General features: G+C 39.4%; 1 protein-coding gene across 29 annotated transcripts in view; it reads left to right on the forward strand.

Moving 5' to 3' along the window:
- rims2a (regulating synaptic membrane exocytosis 2a) overlaps window positions 1-18,542 on the forward strand; it is a 253,884-nt gene that overhangs the window by 116,877 nt on the left and 118,465 nt on the right. For all 29 annotated transcript variants that reach the window (XM_057834860.1, XM_057834861.1, XM_057834866.1 and 26 more), the window contains one exon: window positions 15,061-16,010. In XM_057834860.1, coding sequence (XP_057690843.1) covers window positions 15,061-16,010 — 950 coding nt within the window. The remainder of the gene's footprint in view (window positions 1-15,060; window positions 16,011-18,542) is intronic.

Genomic DNA, 18,542 nt, shown 5'->3' on the forward strand with positions numbered 1-18,542 from the left:
GCAGGAAACTGTCTGTGCAGAAGTCTGGCAGGGAAAAAAATGGCTGTGCAGTGGTTGCTGAGCCTTAACATGTTTTTTTTTTTTTTTTGCCATTATGTGGTAACACCTACTTGTATACTTTGATATAAAGATACATTATAGAAGGAAAATATAATGCTATGTAAATGGACCATCAGTCTATAACCCTGTAGTGGCCAGACATAGAAACACATAAAAGGAAAAAAATTCAACCATGTATATGGTGTTGTAGGAGGCTTTTGAAGATGGAAATGAAAGTGTTTGCAAAAAAAAATGTTTTTGTAAAGCTTTATAAGAACGTTGTAATCTTACAACGCTGGCTAAATGGGGTAGCAGGATTTCCTGACTCTAACCCTAGTTGTACTCATTGTTAAATCAGAAAGGTACAAATGTTGATATCTCAGTAAAAAAAATACACTATGGGTTAATTTGCACTGGTTGATTGCTTGTTACAAAGCTCCAGAACAGTACATAATATGAATAATAATTTCAACAGTAGTCATATTTTTACGAATAGCATATTTATTTAGAAACATCACATCAGCAACAGGTGCATGCCGTGTGTCTGTCTCCCAGTACATTCACACTCCAGCCATTTGTACCAGGCCCATCTTCAGATACATGCCCATCATTCGTTCTATGTCTTCTTTGTTGGTGTTTTTGGATCATTTGTGTTTATTGTGAGTGACTCAATCATGTCTTCAGACACAAATTGTCGGAAACATTCCAATGGTGTGTGGAGGGAATGAACATCTTTTGTGAGAGGTGGGCCAGAAATATCCAAATCAGGGCTGATGGAAACTTTTTTTCTGCCAGCGATATCTGTCACGGAGCATGGCATGTTTGGCTGGTCAGGGCTCAATGTCCTCATTGGCTGGGCAGTCAGTGGACGGAGGGTTTTCTTTGTCCACTTCTTCATCGGTTTCGTCATCTGACTCTTCATGAGTTTCATCAAAGTCTATGTCCACATCACTCTTCATTTTGGACAGCATCGATGACCTCATGCACAGTGTAGAAGGTTTTTCTCCTTGCTGAAGACATTCTGAAATTAATAAATAAATGGAAATAACATTAGTACATGGGTGGGGGGCAAAGTAACCTATTTACACATCTCACTAGTCAAACAATACTGTCTGGCCAACTTATTGTGCTCTGATTATCAGGTGAGAATGTTCAAGAATGTGAAACCATCATCCCAAAAGGAAGGCATGTTGCATTTCTACAAAGATGATAATGTCTGCAATGGTAATGCATTTCCGAACGTTGTCACCTTTTCTGGAACAATGCAACAAACACCCTTCAGCATCCCGCCAGATCTAACTGCTTAGGCGGTGAATTGAGCCAACATACTACGAAACTGAACTATTGTAAGTGATTACAATTATAAGCAGTAGAAAGTGGTACGCTATTGCAATATGTTTCGGTAATACAGCTTCTTGTAAAGTGGGTTCCAAATAGCACTGGTTTGGAAATTAAAAATAAATATAAAGCCTATATAGTACTGTATATCTGGAAATTGTACTAGATGTGTGTAATTTTAAAATATATTGTGGAAAAATAGAAGGTCCCTGTCAAAATCTCTATTTAGGCTACACTTAGCAAGGTCACTTGTAAACCTACACCATGGCCATTTTGACTACCCAAGGGCCAGAGTTGTAAAATTACAACATATACACAAGATGCTCTAATTTACAGTTGATGTATTTCAAAATAATTGCAAATGTACATGGTCTAGTAAGTGTAATGATTACAAAAAAAATATTAAAGGCATTATACTTACTTAAATCTGATAAATCTAGTCCAAGGAACCAAAGTGTTGTTGCACAGCCAAAGTTCTGCAGATTCTGAAAGTCCTGGAACTGTGGGCAGGGCTTACTTACAAATTTCCTATCCAAACCTATTGTGAGACTGAACAGTAGGACCCAATGACTGTATTAATGTAAAAAACAACAACAAAAAAACATTTCAACCCTTTTTTACAAAAAATAAAAATGTTGTAATTCTACAATGCTGGCCTCTACAGGGTTAATGCTTCGATTGTCTTGAATCCTTGAGTTCACACACAATCACTTTCTGCTTTTTTTTTTGCTTATTGTTTCAGTAGTGACCCTCCTAAGATCTATTAAAGTCATTAGTGTAGCAGATTCCCTCTTAAGGAAAAAGCCTTACACATGTTGTCACTCATTTGTTTTCATTTGACTTGTGTCCATTAAGCAGGCATTGTTATTTTCTAAAGAATTGTTGTCCCCAACCCCCAAAACTGTCATCTCACAGGCATTTTTTTGAAAGAGTTCCACTGGTTTTTGCATTTCCTGCTGCCAGTTTCTCTTTTCTTTAATAGAAAAACAAACTAAAAAGGCATTTAAAAATGAGCAGCATGGATCTGTTTCATAGTTTTTCAGCATTGAGCGACGCTGCTCTTGTGTTTGTGTGGCGATTTGATCTAAAGTTCATCCATGGATTTAATATTTCATGAATAATACTGTCAACATCTCTAATCTCATTTAATAACTATTATGTGTACCAATCGAAAAATGGAGAAATAACTTTTCAATACCGTCCGATAATAGTTACTGGAAGCAAATCTGCAAAAATACATTCACAATGACAAAGAATAGTCATTTGCATCTTATCCAGTTTGAATTACTGCATAGATGGCATATAACTTAATCTAATATGTTTACAATGGGATTTTCGTAATCTGATCAATGTACAAATTTGAACGAGAATACTCCAGATGCATATACTTATTCTAATACACTGTTTACACCAAAAGATGGCTGACGTACAAAGTAGTAACTACATGAGGCACCATATTTGCAGCGCTGGCTTGTTAGAAGTCACCTATGTTCTTTTCGCAATTTTGCGACTTTGGTTCTTAAAGGGTTAACTTGCAAACGCGATTGCAATCAAATGAAAATGAGAAGATAACACACTTCAAGTTATGTATGCAACAGCTCAAAATATTGGAAAATAACTTCAGTGCCTCTTGCAAAACTTAATACTTTAGTCAAACTTAAACATCCACTTTTAGCGCCTGATTTAGCTACCGAAATGACCGATAAAAGCATTTTAAAATGATATCGGATAATATCGACATTGGTTTTTCATCATCAATTTATGGCCGATAGCACAGCAGTTATGCTTATTGATGATATAGGCAATATAGACACCTTTTCCATAACTTCAGTTGAAGTTGTTCCATTATTTTTAACAGAATGTTTATTTGGAACATTTATCATTATTGATGTATCCAATTGGGCATCACATTACAATTAGCCATAATAAGTCCATGGCCGCATATATCGGTATCGGTTTGATATCGGTATCGGATTTTTGGAGTTGGACAGTATTGGATATCGGTTAATGGTTTTAATAGCTATTAAGGGACACTCTAACTGAAATTCAAAATAACATGCAGTAAATGTACACTCACGCTAACATATTTTCCACACTGTTCACAACAGGTGTAAAAGTCGTCCGATCGCTGAATTATAAAGATGGCTTTAATCTTTTGGCAGCTCCGATGACTTTCATAATTAAACATTTGGGTGCATACCGCAAGCATGAAAAAAATCATACATTGACGGGATTGGAAGTGTTTGTACAGGCAAACTGCATGAATGCCATGTTTGTTTGAATAAGGAGAGGCCATCAAGTCTTGTCTCACTCTAGTAATTTAAAAATTGCTCTGTAACGAAATGAATGTTTGTGTTTGGTAAACATTGGTACAGTGGTACCTCTTCATACGAATTTAATTCGTTCCAGGACCTGGTTTGTAAGTTGAAATGGTCGTATGTCGAGTGGGATTTTCCCATAAGAATACATTATCATTCGATTAATTCGTTCCGCAGCCCAAAAACCTATGTTAAATTTTTCATAAAACTGCAGGTACAATTGCAAATAGCAATTACACATAGCAAAACAAATAAATGATGAATACAAATAATTAATCAGAAATAAAAAAAAGTATTTTTATTGTGACCTTGTATTGGTATTTACATAATACTCCCACAGATCTAACATTTTTGGTTAGGTGAAAAAGTATTCATTTACAGTATTTATTAGTTTTTACCTGTGTCAATGCTGGTTGACTTGTGTGTAACGTTGCTGCTGGAATGTCAATAAAGCAATGCAGTTTGGCTGCTTATTTTGACACATCGCCTCAAACTCCCATCCTTGCTCCGTTCTACAAACTCAACCTATAGAGACTGGCGAACGGAGGTCGGAGGAGGCGGAGGGTGGATGTCTCTTTATCCTTAAACTATATCAGCAAAAGGCGTTCCATCTCCTCCGAAATGGCGCTACGACGTTTAGAGAGAATAGTTGTCCCCTTTGATACTTTCACCATTTTGAGGGCTTATGTCTCCTTGAGGACCGTTGAGATTTTAGACATATTCCGGCCGAATTCTCGAGCCAGTTCACAGATGCGACACAACGCTGATTTTTTTCCATAATTTCCTTCTTAATTTCAATAGGAAGCGTCCTTGTTTCACCACCTGCACTAACTTTCTCGGGATCCATGTTGATTTCTCTCACAAGAAAATCTGCCGTGCTGCCGTCTTGAGAAAGAACAGTGAAATTGCAACGCTGTCAATAAATCATCGTACAGTGGGGCAAATAAGTACTTAGTCAACCACCAAAAAAACAAAACAAAAAAAAAAGTTCTCCTACTTGAAAAGATTAGAGAGGCCTGTAATTGTCAACATGGGTAAACCTCAACCATGAGGGACAGAATGTGGAAAAAAAGCAAAAAATCACATTGTTTGATTTTTAAAGTATTTATTTCCAAATTAGAGTGGAAAATAAGTATTTGGTCACCTACAAACAAGCAAGATTTCCTGCTGTCAAAGAGATCTAACTTCTTCAAACGAGGTCTAACGAGGCTCCACTCGTTACCTGTATTAACGGCACCTGTTTTAACTCATTATCGGGATAAAAGACACCTGTCCACAATCTCAGTCAGTCACACTCCAAACTCCACTGTGGCCAAAACCAAAGAGCTGTCGAAGGACACCAGAGACAAAATTGTAGACCTGCACCAGGCTGGGAAGACTGAATCTGCAATAGGTAAAACGCTTGGTGTAAAGAAATCAACTGTGGGAGCAATTATTAGAAAATGGAAGACATACAAGAACACTGATAATCTCCCTCGATCTGGGGCTCCATGCAAGATCGAACCCTTGGCGTCAAAATGAAACAACAACGGTAAGCAAAAATCCCAGAACCACACGGGGGTACCTAGTGAATGACCTACAGAGAGCTGGGACCACAGTAACAAAGGCTACTATCAGTAACACAATGCCAGGGACTCAAATCCTGCACTGCCAGATGTGTCCCCCTGCTGAAGCTAGTACACGTCCAGGCCCGTCTGCGGTTCGCTAGAGACCATTTGGATGAGCCAGAAGAGGACTGGGAGGATGCGTTATGGTCAGATGAAACCAAAATAGAACTTTTTGGTAGAAACACAGGTTCTCGTGTTTGGAGGAGAAAGAATACTGAATTGCATCTGTAGAACACCATACCCACTGGGAAGCATTGGGGTGGAAACATCATGCTTTGGGGCTGTTTTTCTGCAAAGGGACCAGGACGACTGATCTGTGTAAAGGAAAGAATGAATGGGGCCATGTATCGAGAGATTTTGAGTGAAAATCTCCTTCCATCAGCAAGGGCATTGAAGATGAGACGTGGCTGGGTCTTTCAGCATGACAATGGTCCTAAACACACAGCCAGGGCAACAAAGGAGTGGCTTTGTAAGAAGCATTTCAAGGTCCTGGAGTGGCCTAGCCAGTCTCCAGATCTCAACCCCATAGAAAATCTGTGGAGGGACTTGAAAGTCCGTGTTGCCCAACGACAGCCCCAAAACATCACGGCTCTAGAGATCTGCATGGTGGAATGGGCCAAAATACCAGCAACAGTGTGTGAAGAGCTTGTGAAGAGTTACAGAAAACGTTTGGCCTCCCTTGTTGCCAACAAAGAGTACAGAACAAGTATTGAGATGAACTTTTGGTATTGACCAAATACTTATTTTCCACCATGATTTGCAAATCAATTCTTTAAAAATCAAACAATGTGATTTTCTGTTTTTTTTTTTTTTTCAACATTCTGTCTCTCATGGTTGAGGTTTACCCATGTTGACAATTACTGGCCTCTCTGTAATTTTCAAGTGGGAGAACTTGCACAATTAGTGGTTGACTAAATACTTATTTGCCCCACTGTATTTTGAGCCTGTCATCATATGCCGAGACACATGATAAGTCAAATAATTTGTCAGATGTCGAAAGGATCGTATGTCAATGGATTTGTATGTCGACGTACCACTTTAAGTGCATTTAGGACCACCACTTTCCCTGTTCCTGTCCTTGTTATTGTTACGGTTGTCAAGTCACGGAGTCAATGCAAGGTCACAGCCAATGATTTCTGGAACTTACTCACAATAGGATAGGATTGTAAATTCACATAAAATGTACTTAGTAGATTACAAACATGGCTTTCTCTTGTCCGTCTGTCCAGATGATTCATTACTGGCTGATCTGCTATGCACTAACCCCCTCCCTCTCTGGACATGTTTCTCAGCCTGTGGTGACATCACATCTGCATCTTTCCTTATAAGGGGATGTGATGGAGGGGGAACATCACTGGGCACTTTTGTGACTCAATTGCTGCAGCACTAAGACCTTAGTGTTGATTTTTTTTGTGACTCAATTGCTGCTGCAGTCAGAACCTCAGTGTTGCATTTTAGGCACCCTGCTGCTTCATGCCTAAACCTCACACACAATATACAGTAGGTCCTTTTTAGCTGCTGGATATAGTTTAGGGGCATTGTATTTTTGAAAGTAAATTACCTATGTACTGTATATAGCATTGGATTCTGATTTTTGGGAGCACTGTGTGGGACTAATTGCTGCTGCTGAACTGCGGAGACAGAATTCTAACATACAGTATATCTTAGGACTGACGAGGTACTGTTTGTGTGTTTAAGTATGTTTTTTTTTTTTTGTGTTAGCAAGTATGGTTTGATTTGTGTTTTCTGTTTTGGGGGGGGGGGGGGGGGGGGGTATTGTTCCTTATACATTGTCACATAGTTTGCTAGTTTGATTCCACTGCTTAGAAATGAATGCTCAATGTAACATGTGACTGGAAAACAATAAAAAACAAATTTGAAAAAAAAAAAAAAATACCTCTGTACACTTTGAGATGATTGTACTTATCATGCATGCTGTTCACCAGTTTGCTAGCTGCTACACAAGGCTAAGTGAGAGTGGTGAAATAATGTGTTTGTGTAGATGTGTTCGAGCCCTGCAAAGCTATGGTTGTTGTTTGTATTTCCATCTACTACTACTGTATGTACTGTACATTTGTGTCATCTGGTATTGGGATAAATAAAGAGAATCCATGAAGCCTCAAGGCTTCTTATAAATTCAATTAAGCAGCAAAAAAAAAAAAAAAAAAAAAAAAACTATACCACAAAAAACATCCCACAAAAACATTCACGTGCACATTCAACATGAACACATCTCCCCTCATTCGTTGCTTTTGGCAACGATAAATGTCCAATCCATTTGATCTGGGAGGGCAGAATTGTTTTCTGCCAGGCCTCTCAAATCAAATGGATTTGACGTCTATCACCGTCATTGGCAGCTAATGAGTTAAGGGTTTTTCCACCCCTTGTTGTTTCACGAATCCATGTTTATTATTCCTGCTGCCGTTTGACTTTGGACTTGTGAAAGAACATTTTTTTCTGTCCAGAAGCCATTCATGAATACGTAATGTTACAAAACACTTATGTGTTCCTCCAACTTCATCTGAGTAATGAGTGAGACTCTCTTTGGCATTGGATACTAACATGGGAGACTGTAAATGCATCTTAGTACAAAGAAAAGTGACACATTTGCTGTAACTTTTCCTACCACTCTTACTAGTGTGTATACATACATATATCCATTCATCACATTTTTTCCCCACTTATCCTGGTAAGAGTCACCGGTGATCATATCATAACAAGCCCTGGACATAAAGCTGACTGCAACCCGGACTACTGTAAGATTATCGACCACAGATCAGATTTATGAGTGACTTATTTAAGTCGACCATGACACCAGAGGATTCACATTTTTTTAGGCATTGGTAAGAACCTTAAAATTCATTTTTTTATTTAATACAGATATACTACAGTGGGGAGAACAAGTATTTGATACACTGCCAATGAGAAAACCCATTGGCAGTGTATCAAATACTGGTTCTCTCCACTGTATATTCTCCAAGAAGTAAGGATGTCCTGATCACATACACGGGTAGTCCCCAAGTTACTACGTAGCAGACTTGCGTGATTTCGACCTTATGACGCCTGAGTCTCGTCTGTCATTTTGTCTCTAGTTGTTTTTTTTTTTTTTTTTTTTTATTTTTTTTTAAATGTTTTAGTCGCGTAAACTTTACCTTGTTCTTGTTGCTGTTCTTCCTGTCGGGATCCCTCTCCTCCCCCAGCAGCATCGCCGCCATCCTGCAGTTCCTTTCGGCCGGAAGATATGCCGATTCCTTGTTCTCATGCTGCTGCTGCTGCTTCTCCCCCACTACAGACTCCTCTTGCGAGTCCCGATCCATTTTTTGAGGTCGGACGGCGGGTTCACGTTGAGAAGCAACACTGGCGACCTAAGCGGCCATGATATCACCCCCTCCCTAGCCTCCCTACTCTTCTACAGCGACCTTTTCTCTCAGCAAGGCGACTCACTAAAGCCGGAATAGTCATTGAATATAACGGCATTCAACACAATGTACCTCACAGTTTCTTATTTTTTACTTCATTTTGTTAATATGACGTATATACATGTTTTTGGCTAGTTATTTGGAGATTTAGGGGGAATATGGAGGTATTTAAATGGTTAATTCTGATTCACGCGGAAATTCAGGTTACGTCACTAGTGTAGGAACGGAACTCGTTCGTAACCCAGGGACTTCCTGTATTTTTCCCGAATTCGAGTCACCTGATTGTGAGGATCTGCCATTGCAGAATCACAATCCGATACCTCAGCAATATATTAAGGGAAAAAATATCTTACATACGCTACTGTTCAAAAGTATAGGGTCTAAATACCTTACTGCAGGGATTGCTGTCTTAGCATTAGCCTCCCAGGATAGCTATGTGTTGTGTAGTATAAAACATATAGTATATAATTATATTTCTTTTGGCACTATTCTTGTCCAAATGGAATGTTGTGTTGCTTAGTACTCCTTAAAATTTCATAATAAAATGTTTTAAAAATCCTAATCTTTCACCGATTCCGATCTGAAAATTTTGTGATCGTGCCAGATTTCCAATCACATGACCGTATCAGGGAAATCCTTATTAAGACGTTGAAGTACACAAATAATAAAGTTGAAATTTTATTGATTGTGAAATATTTAATTGTAATGTCATGTAAATCAGTGGCCCCAAACTTTTTTGCACCACGGACCAGTGTGATGTGGGCCTTTTTTTCACAGACCGGCAATGTGTGGTAGAAAATTACAGTAAATATAAAATAACACGACGGAGCTAAAAACAAACATTAAGTGTAGGGAAAATGTCACTCACCATACGCTGAATCAAACTTTTTTAACAGCAGCCTCTCCTGAAACCCTGACTGCAAATATAATTGGTCGCAGGCATAATGTGTTCTTCTCCATTCGTGAAAGGTTTCTTGGCTTTAGCAATACGGTTCGCCACGAGGTATGATGCTCTCAGTGCATTAGCTATTGTTGCCTCGATTGCTAGCTTTTATCACATATCATGGAGATTGAACGTGGTTGTAGGCTCCTCTTCTGGCTCAGCAGGTGGCCTTTTTCCCATAAAAAAGCTGTCCAAAAACAGCACACATCCAACAGCAGCTAATGTTACTGTTTACATTGACTGACACTGGGCTGCTATAGGTGTGCAAACACCCCAGTAATGTTGGCCAACCACTAGAAGGTGACGTACACACATCTTTACTCGGATTAAACAGGAGGCACAGGCCAGATTGCGGTCATTAACAAATTGTTTATTATTTCTCTGCGGCCCGGTAGGAAGTGCACCAAGGACCGGTCCCTGGCCCGGTAGTTGGGGATCCCTGATGTAAATGATGTCTCATCGTATTTTTTAATTAAAACATCAGAAAATAAATAATGAACATATAATACCTTCTTTGTGTACTGCACAGAGTGTGTGGAGTCAAACAATAACATGAACATGACAGTTTTGTAAAAATGCTGAAAATGTAAAGTGCGTCTACACTTGGCAGAGAAGCTGACAATGAGACTGACTGCAAGTAGCATGTTTTCAGTATTTTACGTAACAATTCCTAGTACTTAAAAAACAAAACAACCCCCCCCCCCCCCCCCCCCCCCCCCGCTGTCTTCTACTCTTTGTAGGGCGACTCCTAATGTATTTTGTGTAACATGCAGGGCGGTCAACAGACTTGCAGGGGCCCGTGGAAAAGAGACCATTATAGCCCCCCCCCCTCCTACCCCACCCCACCCCTGCCACCGGCTTGTCATGACAACATACGCAGTACTTTTAACGCTTTGCAAGCAATGGCAGTGTAAATTTTCAAATGATTTAATTTGAGATGGACAATTAAATTTTAACAGCCTGTAATGTGATGTGACACAATACAAACAAAGAATTTCCATCTATTGTGCCATGTAGGCAACAATACAATACAACTGACAGTGCTATGACTACCTGCTAAGCAACAAAACAGTATACAGTGCCCTCCATAATTATTGGCACCCCTGAAAAAGATGTGTTTTTTAGCTTCTAATATATATTTTTTTAATTCAAATAATATAGGACCTTAATGGAAAAAAAGAGAAAAATCCAACCTTCAATACAAGTGCATTCATTCAGTGGGGAAAAAATCCCACATAAAGAAAAAATTATTTGACATCAAATAATGTGTGTCACAATTATTAGCACCCCTGGTGTTAATACTTTGTACAACCCCCTTTTCCCAACAAAACAAGGTCTGGGGACAGATGGCCATGGGAGGAGCTTGATTTTGTGTCTGGTGAACCATTTCTGTGTAGATTCGGCCATATGTTTAGGGTCATTGTCTTGCTGAAAGACCCAGTGACGACCCATCTTCAGCTTTCGGGCAGAGGACAACAGATTTTGATTTAAAATGTCCTGGTATTTCAAAGCATTCATGATGCCATGCACCCTAACAAGGTTCCCTGGGCCTTTGGAAGCGAAACAGCCCCACAGTGTCACTGACCCACCCCCATACTTCACAGTGGGTATGATGTGCTTTTCAGCAGGCGCATCTTTCGTGGCACGTCAGACCCGCTTAGAGTGTTTGTTGCCAAAACGCTCAATCTTGGTCTCACCATGTGCTTTGGTCAGATGTCTTGTCAGCATGTCTTGTCATACTCAGCTCAATAGGCTACAAGCAGATGGTAACAGACTCGAATCCGGCTTTGGTCACGGTGACCGCGAATGTAAACGTTCAGTGATAGCGGCTGTTGTTCACTTACCAACATCTTTGTCTACAGCCAACTATAGCCCTAATTCTCTGGCGCTTGTCCCCCGTTTAAAAAGTCATCAATTTTTCTAGTTCACCTCTATGATCTTCATCTCTTTTTCTTCTTTTTCTTTTCTTTTCTTTTCTCTGCACACACGATTTCTGACGACTCGCCATGTTTAGAGTTTATAGCAATGACAGATTTTGATTTCCCGGTACAGGGCACGTACGTAGTGTAGCCTTGAGTGCGCCAGAGCGGGGTCAAACCATTCTCTGCTAAGACAGAGGGGGTGGGGAGGGGGGCTGTTGCGAAAAAAAAGGAAAAAAATACAGTATATATTTGAAATATTTAATCTTTTAAATTTTTAAGTATATATCGAGTAGAACATAATATTTAATCAGAAAATGATTTAGATAAAAAAGTAATATGTGAATGTAAAGTAAACTAAATTAAAGGTCATTCTGGGGGCCCTATGGTCCTGAGGCCCGGGACAACATACCTGGTTGCCCCCTCCCCCGTCGACGGGTTTGGTAACATGGTTTGAGTGTCTGACACAGAATGTTGTCCTCTTTGCTGGTACATTATTTTTTTGATAGTTTATAGTTTTATCTATTTTAGCCACGGGTTGTTGCCTGCCATCAGCATGATACGGTTGTAAGTGGTTGTGCAAGTTTTTTGTGTGATTGCAGAATTTTAATTCTGCTAGGCACTGCTTTAAACAGGATAAATTACTTTTTTTGTATTCCTTGTGTTTTGGATTTCCAAGGGACTTCAAAATGTCAGATTTAAAAGAAGTTGGCTTGTTGCTATTTGGTTGAGTGCAACTTGCATTGCAGTGCTCATCAGACGCAAAGTGCCCCTGGTGAATCGATTTAGATGATTTGCTGAAAAGATTTCAAATCGCAGGAGGTATTGGAGTTCATTGATGAATCGTTATTTTTGCCCACTTGTAATATATGCTGTATGCATATTTTTTTTGTTTTATTTGGTGTATTGTCTGACTATGCTAGGATATTAGTCAACTTGTTTGCATATAAACTGGATTAAAGTTACATCATGGATTTTTACCCACCAACAAATTAAATTCCACAGAGCAAATAAAATTAATCAATTTCCATCTATTTAATCCTTAATACACTTTTTGGAAAAAGCCTACACATAAATGGCAAGATTGGAATCCATAGCCTCGTATTTATTTATATATTTGTTTATTTTTACAGCTAATTTTTACTTTAGCACTGCATAGGCTATTCAAATGTTTTTAGAGCAGCTGTTGGTCATTGCTGGACGTCACACATTTAGGTGATAGTAATGTGCTGAAGCTGGCAAACAGATGGAAAGGCTAAGCTGTGCAACACTTTGCACACATAAAGTACAGCAATGTGTATTGGCTATCCGTTATACAAACTGCTTCTACTCACGAGGGTCATTGAAGTGCATGAATCATGTCAGACTATGGGCAGAAACCTGAAATGCTTCTGAGCTAATCGCAGGGTGAACAATGATGTAGTGGATACTGTAAAGATATTATTCATACGCTATAAATAAAGAGCTCTTTTCCAAAATGACATAAAATGGAAAATACCATGCAGTTGCATGCAAGACTTTATTAACATTTGCTGTTATTCAGAGTAAGTATAAATGTTTCAAAAGGATACTTTTTTTGCAGGTCTTGGGACAAACATCTCGGAAGTGAAAAAGATATTAAATATTTAATTACAAACCATTGTTCACATTGTGTATGTGGTGTCGCGTAACCCTACTAAACAAGTAGCTTTTTTTTTAACTGCAACTTAATATTGTGCTATTTTTAGCCTTCTTCTCTTTCAATTGTTCATCTAATCATGTGACTCCAATTCACATTTGCAGTGCTCTATTGCTCAACTTCTAGTCCTTTCAAACAGCCCATATTTTAACTGTACAGTAGTTCATGAACCATATAAAATGCACATCCATCATTCTGCCCTTCCTGCCTAAGTCCCCCTTTTCAGCATTCAATACTGTATAGAAGCCTAACACAAAGTCACACTGAAATATCTATGAGTTCGTATATGTTATTGCATAACTCAGTCTTTATCTAAATTTACTGCTCGCTAACATGAATGGTTTGGCACAATGGACAGGGACCAACAAGAACTATGCTTTCAAGAGCTCTACTCACCACACGTGACCTAATCTCGGCCACTGAGTAACCGTGTTGCTGTAATTTATTGCATCCTTTCAAATGTATGTCAACGACATTAGGATGTTTCACATAGTTTTCTTCTCATTAAAACATAATTGAAGTTTAGCAGAGGAAAGAGGATTGTGAATGTATTTATTATGCCTAAAGAGAAGGCATATATATATTTTTTTATCGTTATCTGACACTAATTCAACCATTGTTCTAATCTTGATTTGAAAATATACTTAACTTTATTTCGTCACACAGGACATACACGTTTACAGTTAGTAGTTCATGCACAAAGCACAACCTCATCTTCACGGCCTCGGTTAATGCTTAAACAAATTTGCTGACAACAATTGATAACCTTATGAACCTTTATACCATAAATATGCTATATTTTCCCTCATTTTGAATCGTGCGGTTTATGGTCCAGTGCGGCTTATTTGTTGATTTATTTGGATTAATAGACAACACTTTGATAGCGGCGTCATAAGACTGTCATAAGATTGTCTTAGTTATGACATGACATAGGCATTACTGAATGCTTAGGTCATTACGTGTCATCCGGGAAAGTATGTCACTAACTCTATTTATGTCCAGCTTGGATCTTTTACATCCATTCAAAAGTGAGATAATTTGCCGGATAACACTTAATGACATCTGTTATAAGCATATATTAATGCTCATGACAATGTTATGTCATAATTATGATTGTCTACTGACAGTCTTATGACGCCACTGTCAAATAATGTCTTACCAAATACCACAACTTGCAATTAATGAACCAACTGGAACAGTAACTGAAGAAATAATTAGCACAGAACATGACTTTTAATTGTTATTTACATCTGTAGCGCCGCAGTGCATTCTAGGAGGCATGTTGGATGACAACAGTGTTGACAGCAAGTGGCAGCAGAGGTTGAATGTCTCCCCCAAGGGAGCGATGATGGCCAAATGAAACTTCTTGAAGCAATAAAGGTTTGCAGTCAGTTGGTTCAAAGCTTCATCGGTGTTCATTTGGTCTTATGTCAGTCGTATGATGCCACTGTCAAATAAAGTGTTTCCGGTTAATATCTTTTGGTGTAAATACCTTATAATACAGTGAGGACAGCTGCGCCGTGTAGTCCAGTGAAGCTTACCTATGAACAAATACTGTTTTCATGCCAAATTTGATGGGTGGCGGCTTATAGTCAGATGCGCCTTACAGTGTGAAAATTATGGTCATATGTTGTTGTTTGTTATCTCTGTGAAGCTTTAACACTGACAGCTATAATGTAAAATGAGAAAAATGTGGCATGCTCAGATGTATTCTATATCACTTATCCACTGACAAAAAAAGTATTTTTGCAAAAATAAAATAAGCTAAATTTGAAAAATTATATGTTTGTCCTCCACAGGAGACGAAGTCCATCTGCATCCAGGGATCCAAACCAAAAATACGACCAAAGGGAGGGGGGCGACCATTCACAGTATGCCCCGACAGACGGAAGCATGCCCAGATCACCGTCTGACTATGGGGATGGCGACCCTCGGCGGGCTCCGCGGGGCCCACACTTGTATCCAGACGTAAATGCAGCATGGATTGGCTACAGAGACCGCCAGGGTCCTGGACGCTGGCACTCCCAAGAATACCCTCTGGACCAGGAGCTAGATGGGCCACACAATGATTATGAGCTCCAGAGACAGCGACAGGAGGAGTTCCAGACACGCTATCGCAGCGACCCCAACCTGGCACGCTATCCTGTTAAGCCACAGCCCTATGAAGAGCAGATGAGAATGCACGCGGAGGTGGGCCGCCTAAGGCATGAGCGGCGTCATAGTGATGTCTCGTTAGCTTACACTGAGCAGGATGAACCGGCGCCAATCCGGCTGTCACGTCAACATCTCACTGAGCGCCGTCCGCCTATGGTGGGACAGCGGTCTTACTCTGTTGACCGCTCCTCGCCGGGGCCCATGGGTCCTGGCCTCGGTGGCCACAGAACATCAAACCATAGCCCCCCAACACCCCATCGCAGTCCTGTGCTAGGTGACCGATCCGGAGATCTGCGGAGAAGTGACATGGGCGGAGTAGGGGACTCTATGAGGAGACAACAACATCATTTGGACCCCAACTCTGCTGTCCGCAAGAGCAAGAGGGAGAAGATGGAAAGCATGTTGAGAAATGACTCGCTGAGCTCGGATCAATCGGAGTCTGTGCGTCCTCCACCCCCCAAACCTCACAAAACTAAAAAGGGAGGGAAGATGCGGCAGGTGTCACTAAGCAGCTCAGAGGAGGAGCTGGCAACTACGCCGGAGTATACCAGCTGTGAGGATGTGGAGATAGAGAGTGAGTCAGTCAGCGAAAAAGGTATGTAAATACCCCTTTAACGTCACTCTTTCTGTGTTTCTTTATTTACAGTTTTTACCTTGCAACTATTGAAACTCGATTCTAATTCTATTAACCTAATGTTGTTGTTTTTTCCAGAGAAGGCAGATTTGGTTGTTGTTGTTTCATGTTTATATGAATCAATTGTGTTTATGTAGCTGTAGCTATCAGGTATAGCCTTCAGTCTCCCATTTGGTTTCTCTGTATCCTTTACACAGTGTTGAATGTATTTTCAAGGCTCATTGTTCTCCTTTTTACTAAAACAAAATATTTGATTCCCTGTATAGACTTATTTTTCATAACCCTACATTAATACTAGGTGGTCCCTCTAGGAATCAGTGGTTAAAATGCATTATTTCTGCCCAAAACAATCCAGATTGTGCACAGAGCAATTCTTGACTCCGTGGCATGAAAGTTTTTCCATGAGCAATAAAAGAAAAAAAAAAAAAAACCTAAAATGACCAGTTATAAAGCTAATTACTGCATTAATGATGTAAAAATTCTCTCATTAAATTATTTACATTTCCAAAATACTGCAAAACATTGTGGTAATAAATTAATAAGCACACAATGTTGTCTTCATCGCACTTGGGGAAATGTATTTCCATTATTTATAAAATGCAAAATATTTAATCAAACAATCAGTTTGAGGCGGAAGTAATGAGGCAGAAGTAATATTGAAGGAAATATTTAAACAAAGAGCAAGCTATCCACTTGACCTGGATATTGTAAAGAGACCTTTAGCATGGAGCAAAAAAAAAAAAAAACTAAAACTGCAGAACATTGCATTAAACAAAACAATTAAAACTAAGTATACATTATCCATTTTCTTTATAAATACTGCTGACTGCTGGAAAAATTACAAATATTTAGTCAGGCAATTAAATGCAGCTTCGCTTCTGTGTGTGGCGGGCAGAGGTGTGGTATTCAAATCATATGACTTGGACTCTATTGAGACTCGAGTTATGAATTTTGCATCGACTTAGACAATAACGACAGTGACTTCGTGTGACTTCACATGGACTTGAGCCCTTTGACTTGAACAGACTTGCTTCTTAAATCAAAACAAAAACATTAAAATGTATGTTAACAAACGTTCCGTCTCGGTGTGTGTGAGTGCATGCCTGTGTATGTGTGCGAGCTTGGCTGACACTGCATCCAATAAAATTAGATATACCTTGTTCTGATCAGACACCATCCAATCATGTTGTAGAACACTTAACGCAATAGACACATTTCAATGTGCCAGTTTTAAAAAATTATATCGAAGGTAGTGTTGTTTGGATACTAAAACTATGAGGTGGTCAACAAAAAACGAATTAGCAGTGTGCAAAAATTGCAGGTTGAAGATTACTGGCAGAGAGGCAACAACATCAGAAGTCGCACAAAGAACAGTATGACAGTAAAGACCCTTTCACACACTCCAAAGCACCGGGAATATCGCGGAATTTACCTCTGCAGCAGTTGTATGTGAAAACAATTTCCCGGGTCGACTGACACGGAGATTACGCCGACATTTCACAGGTCGTGTCTTAGTATAATGTCCGGGACTTTCCCGGAAAGTGGTGTGCGTGAAAGCAGGCGTTAAATTCCTGGGTCACAGAACGATGGCTGATGACGTAAATATCATGGTGGGCCGCTTGTCACTTCCTTTCTCTTCGCAGTAAGACGAAAAGTGGTAAACAAACATCACAATTATCAAAATCAGAAAGCAACGGAGGGATGCGTGCAAGGGTTTATTAAATACTAACAAAAATACACGTGATCGCGGAAAGGGGGGAATAATACAATGAGTACGTGAATAAGTAAAAGTAAAAATACGTAAATAAGTGAAATTATCTGCCAGCAATTCAAGTATATTTCACTCCCATTTCTTGAAGAAAAATAGCTAGCTGAAAATAAGCTTAACAGCCTTATTTTAAGCAATAAATTATTTTACGTAATCCTAAAAAAAAACTTGCCAGAAATGTTCTTTATTCAAGAATAGGTATGGTTCAAAACATTATTTGAAAGCAGATTTTTCTTGATTAGGGTGAAAAATGACTTTTTTTTTTTTTTTTTTTTTTTTGATATATGGGCTTAATAAGAACAAATGGCAATATATACTTCAAGTAAGTGGAATAAGCTGGCACATTCATCTGTTAACTGGTCTTTAACTCTCACAAGATGGGGAAATTGTTTGACTAGATTTAAGAAGAATGACCTGATTAAGACGTCATAAATTTACAGCGTACTGAATGCATTACTGACTGGCTGACTTCTTTGTGTGGTTTGGTGCATGTTACAATTATCATCTAACCACTGTGCCGTCATGATAAGCATGCTTACTTGACATCAATTGTCCAAATGTCCGTGGTGAAACTGATGTGATCGGCATGTTTTTCGCGAAGAATGGTGGTCGTATAAACTGCATTTTTTTTCTTTATCCGGGGCTTGGGCTCTCGGGTCACTTCGGTAAAAAAACGTCTCTCGTCCGGCATCCCTCCCGCCTGTGCCCTTCAGTCTGTCCGCCCA

Source organism: Corythoichthys intestinalis, chromosome 4 (genome assembly GCF_030265065.1).
Source record: "Corythoichthys intestinalis isolate RoL2023-P3 chromosome 4, ASM3026506v1, whole genome shotgun sequence".
NCBI classification, from domain to species: Eukaryota; Metazoa; Chordata; class Actinopteri; order Syngnathiformes; family Syngnathidae; genus Corythoichthys; species Corythoichthys intestinalis.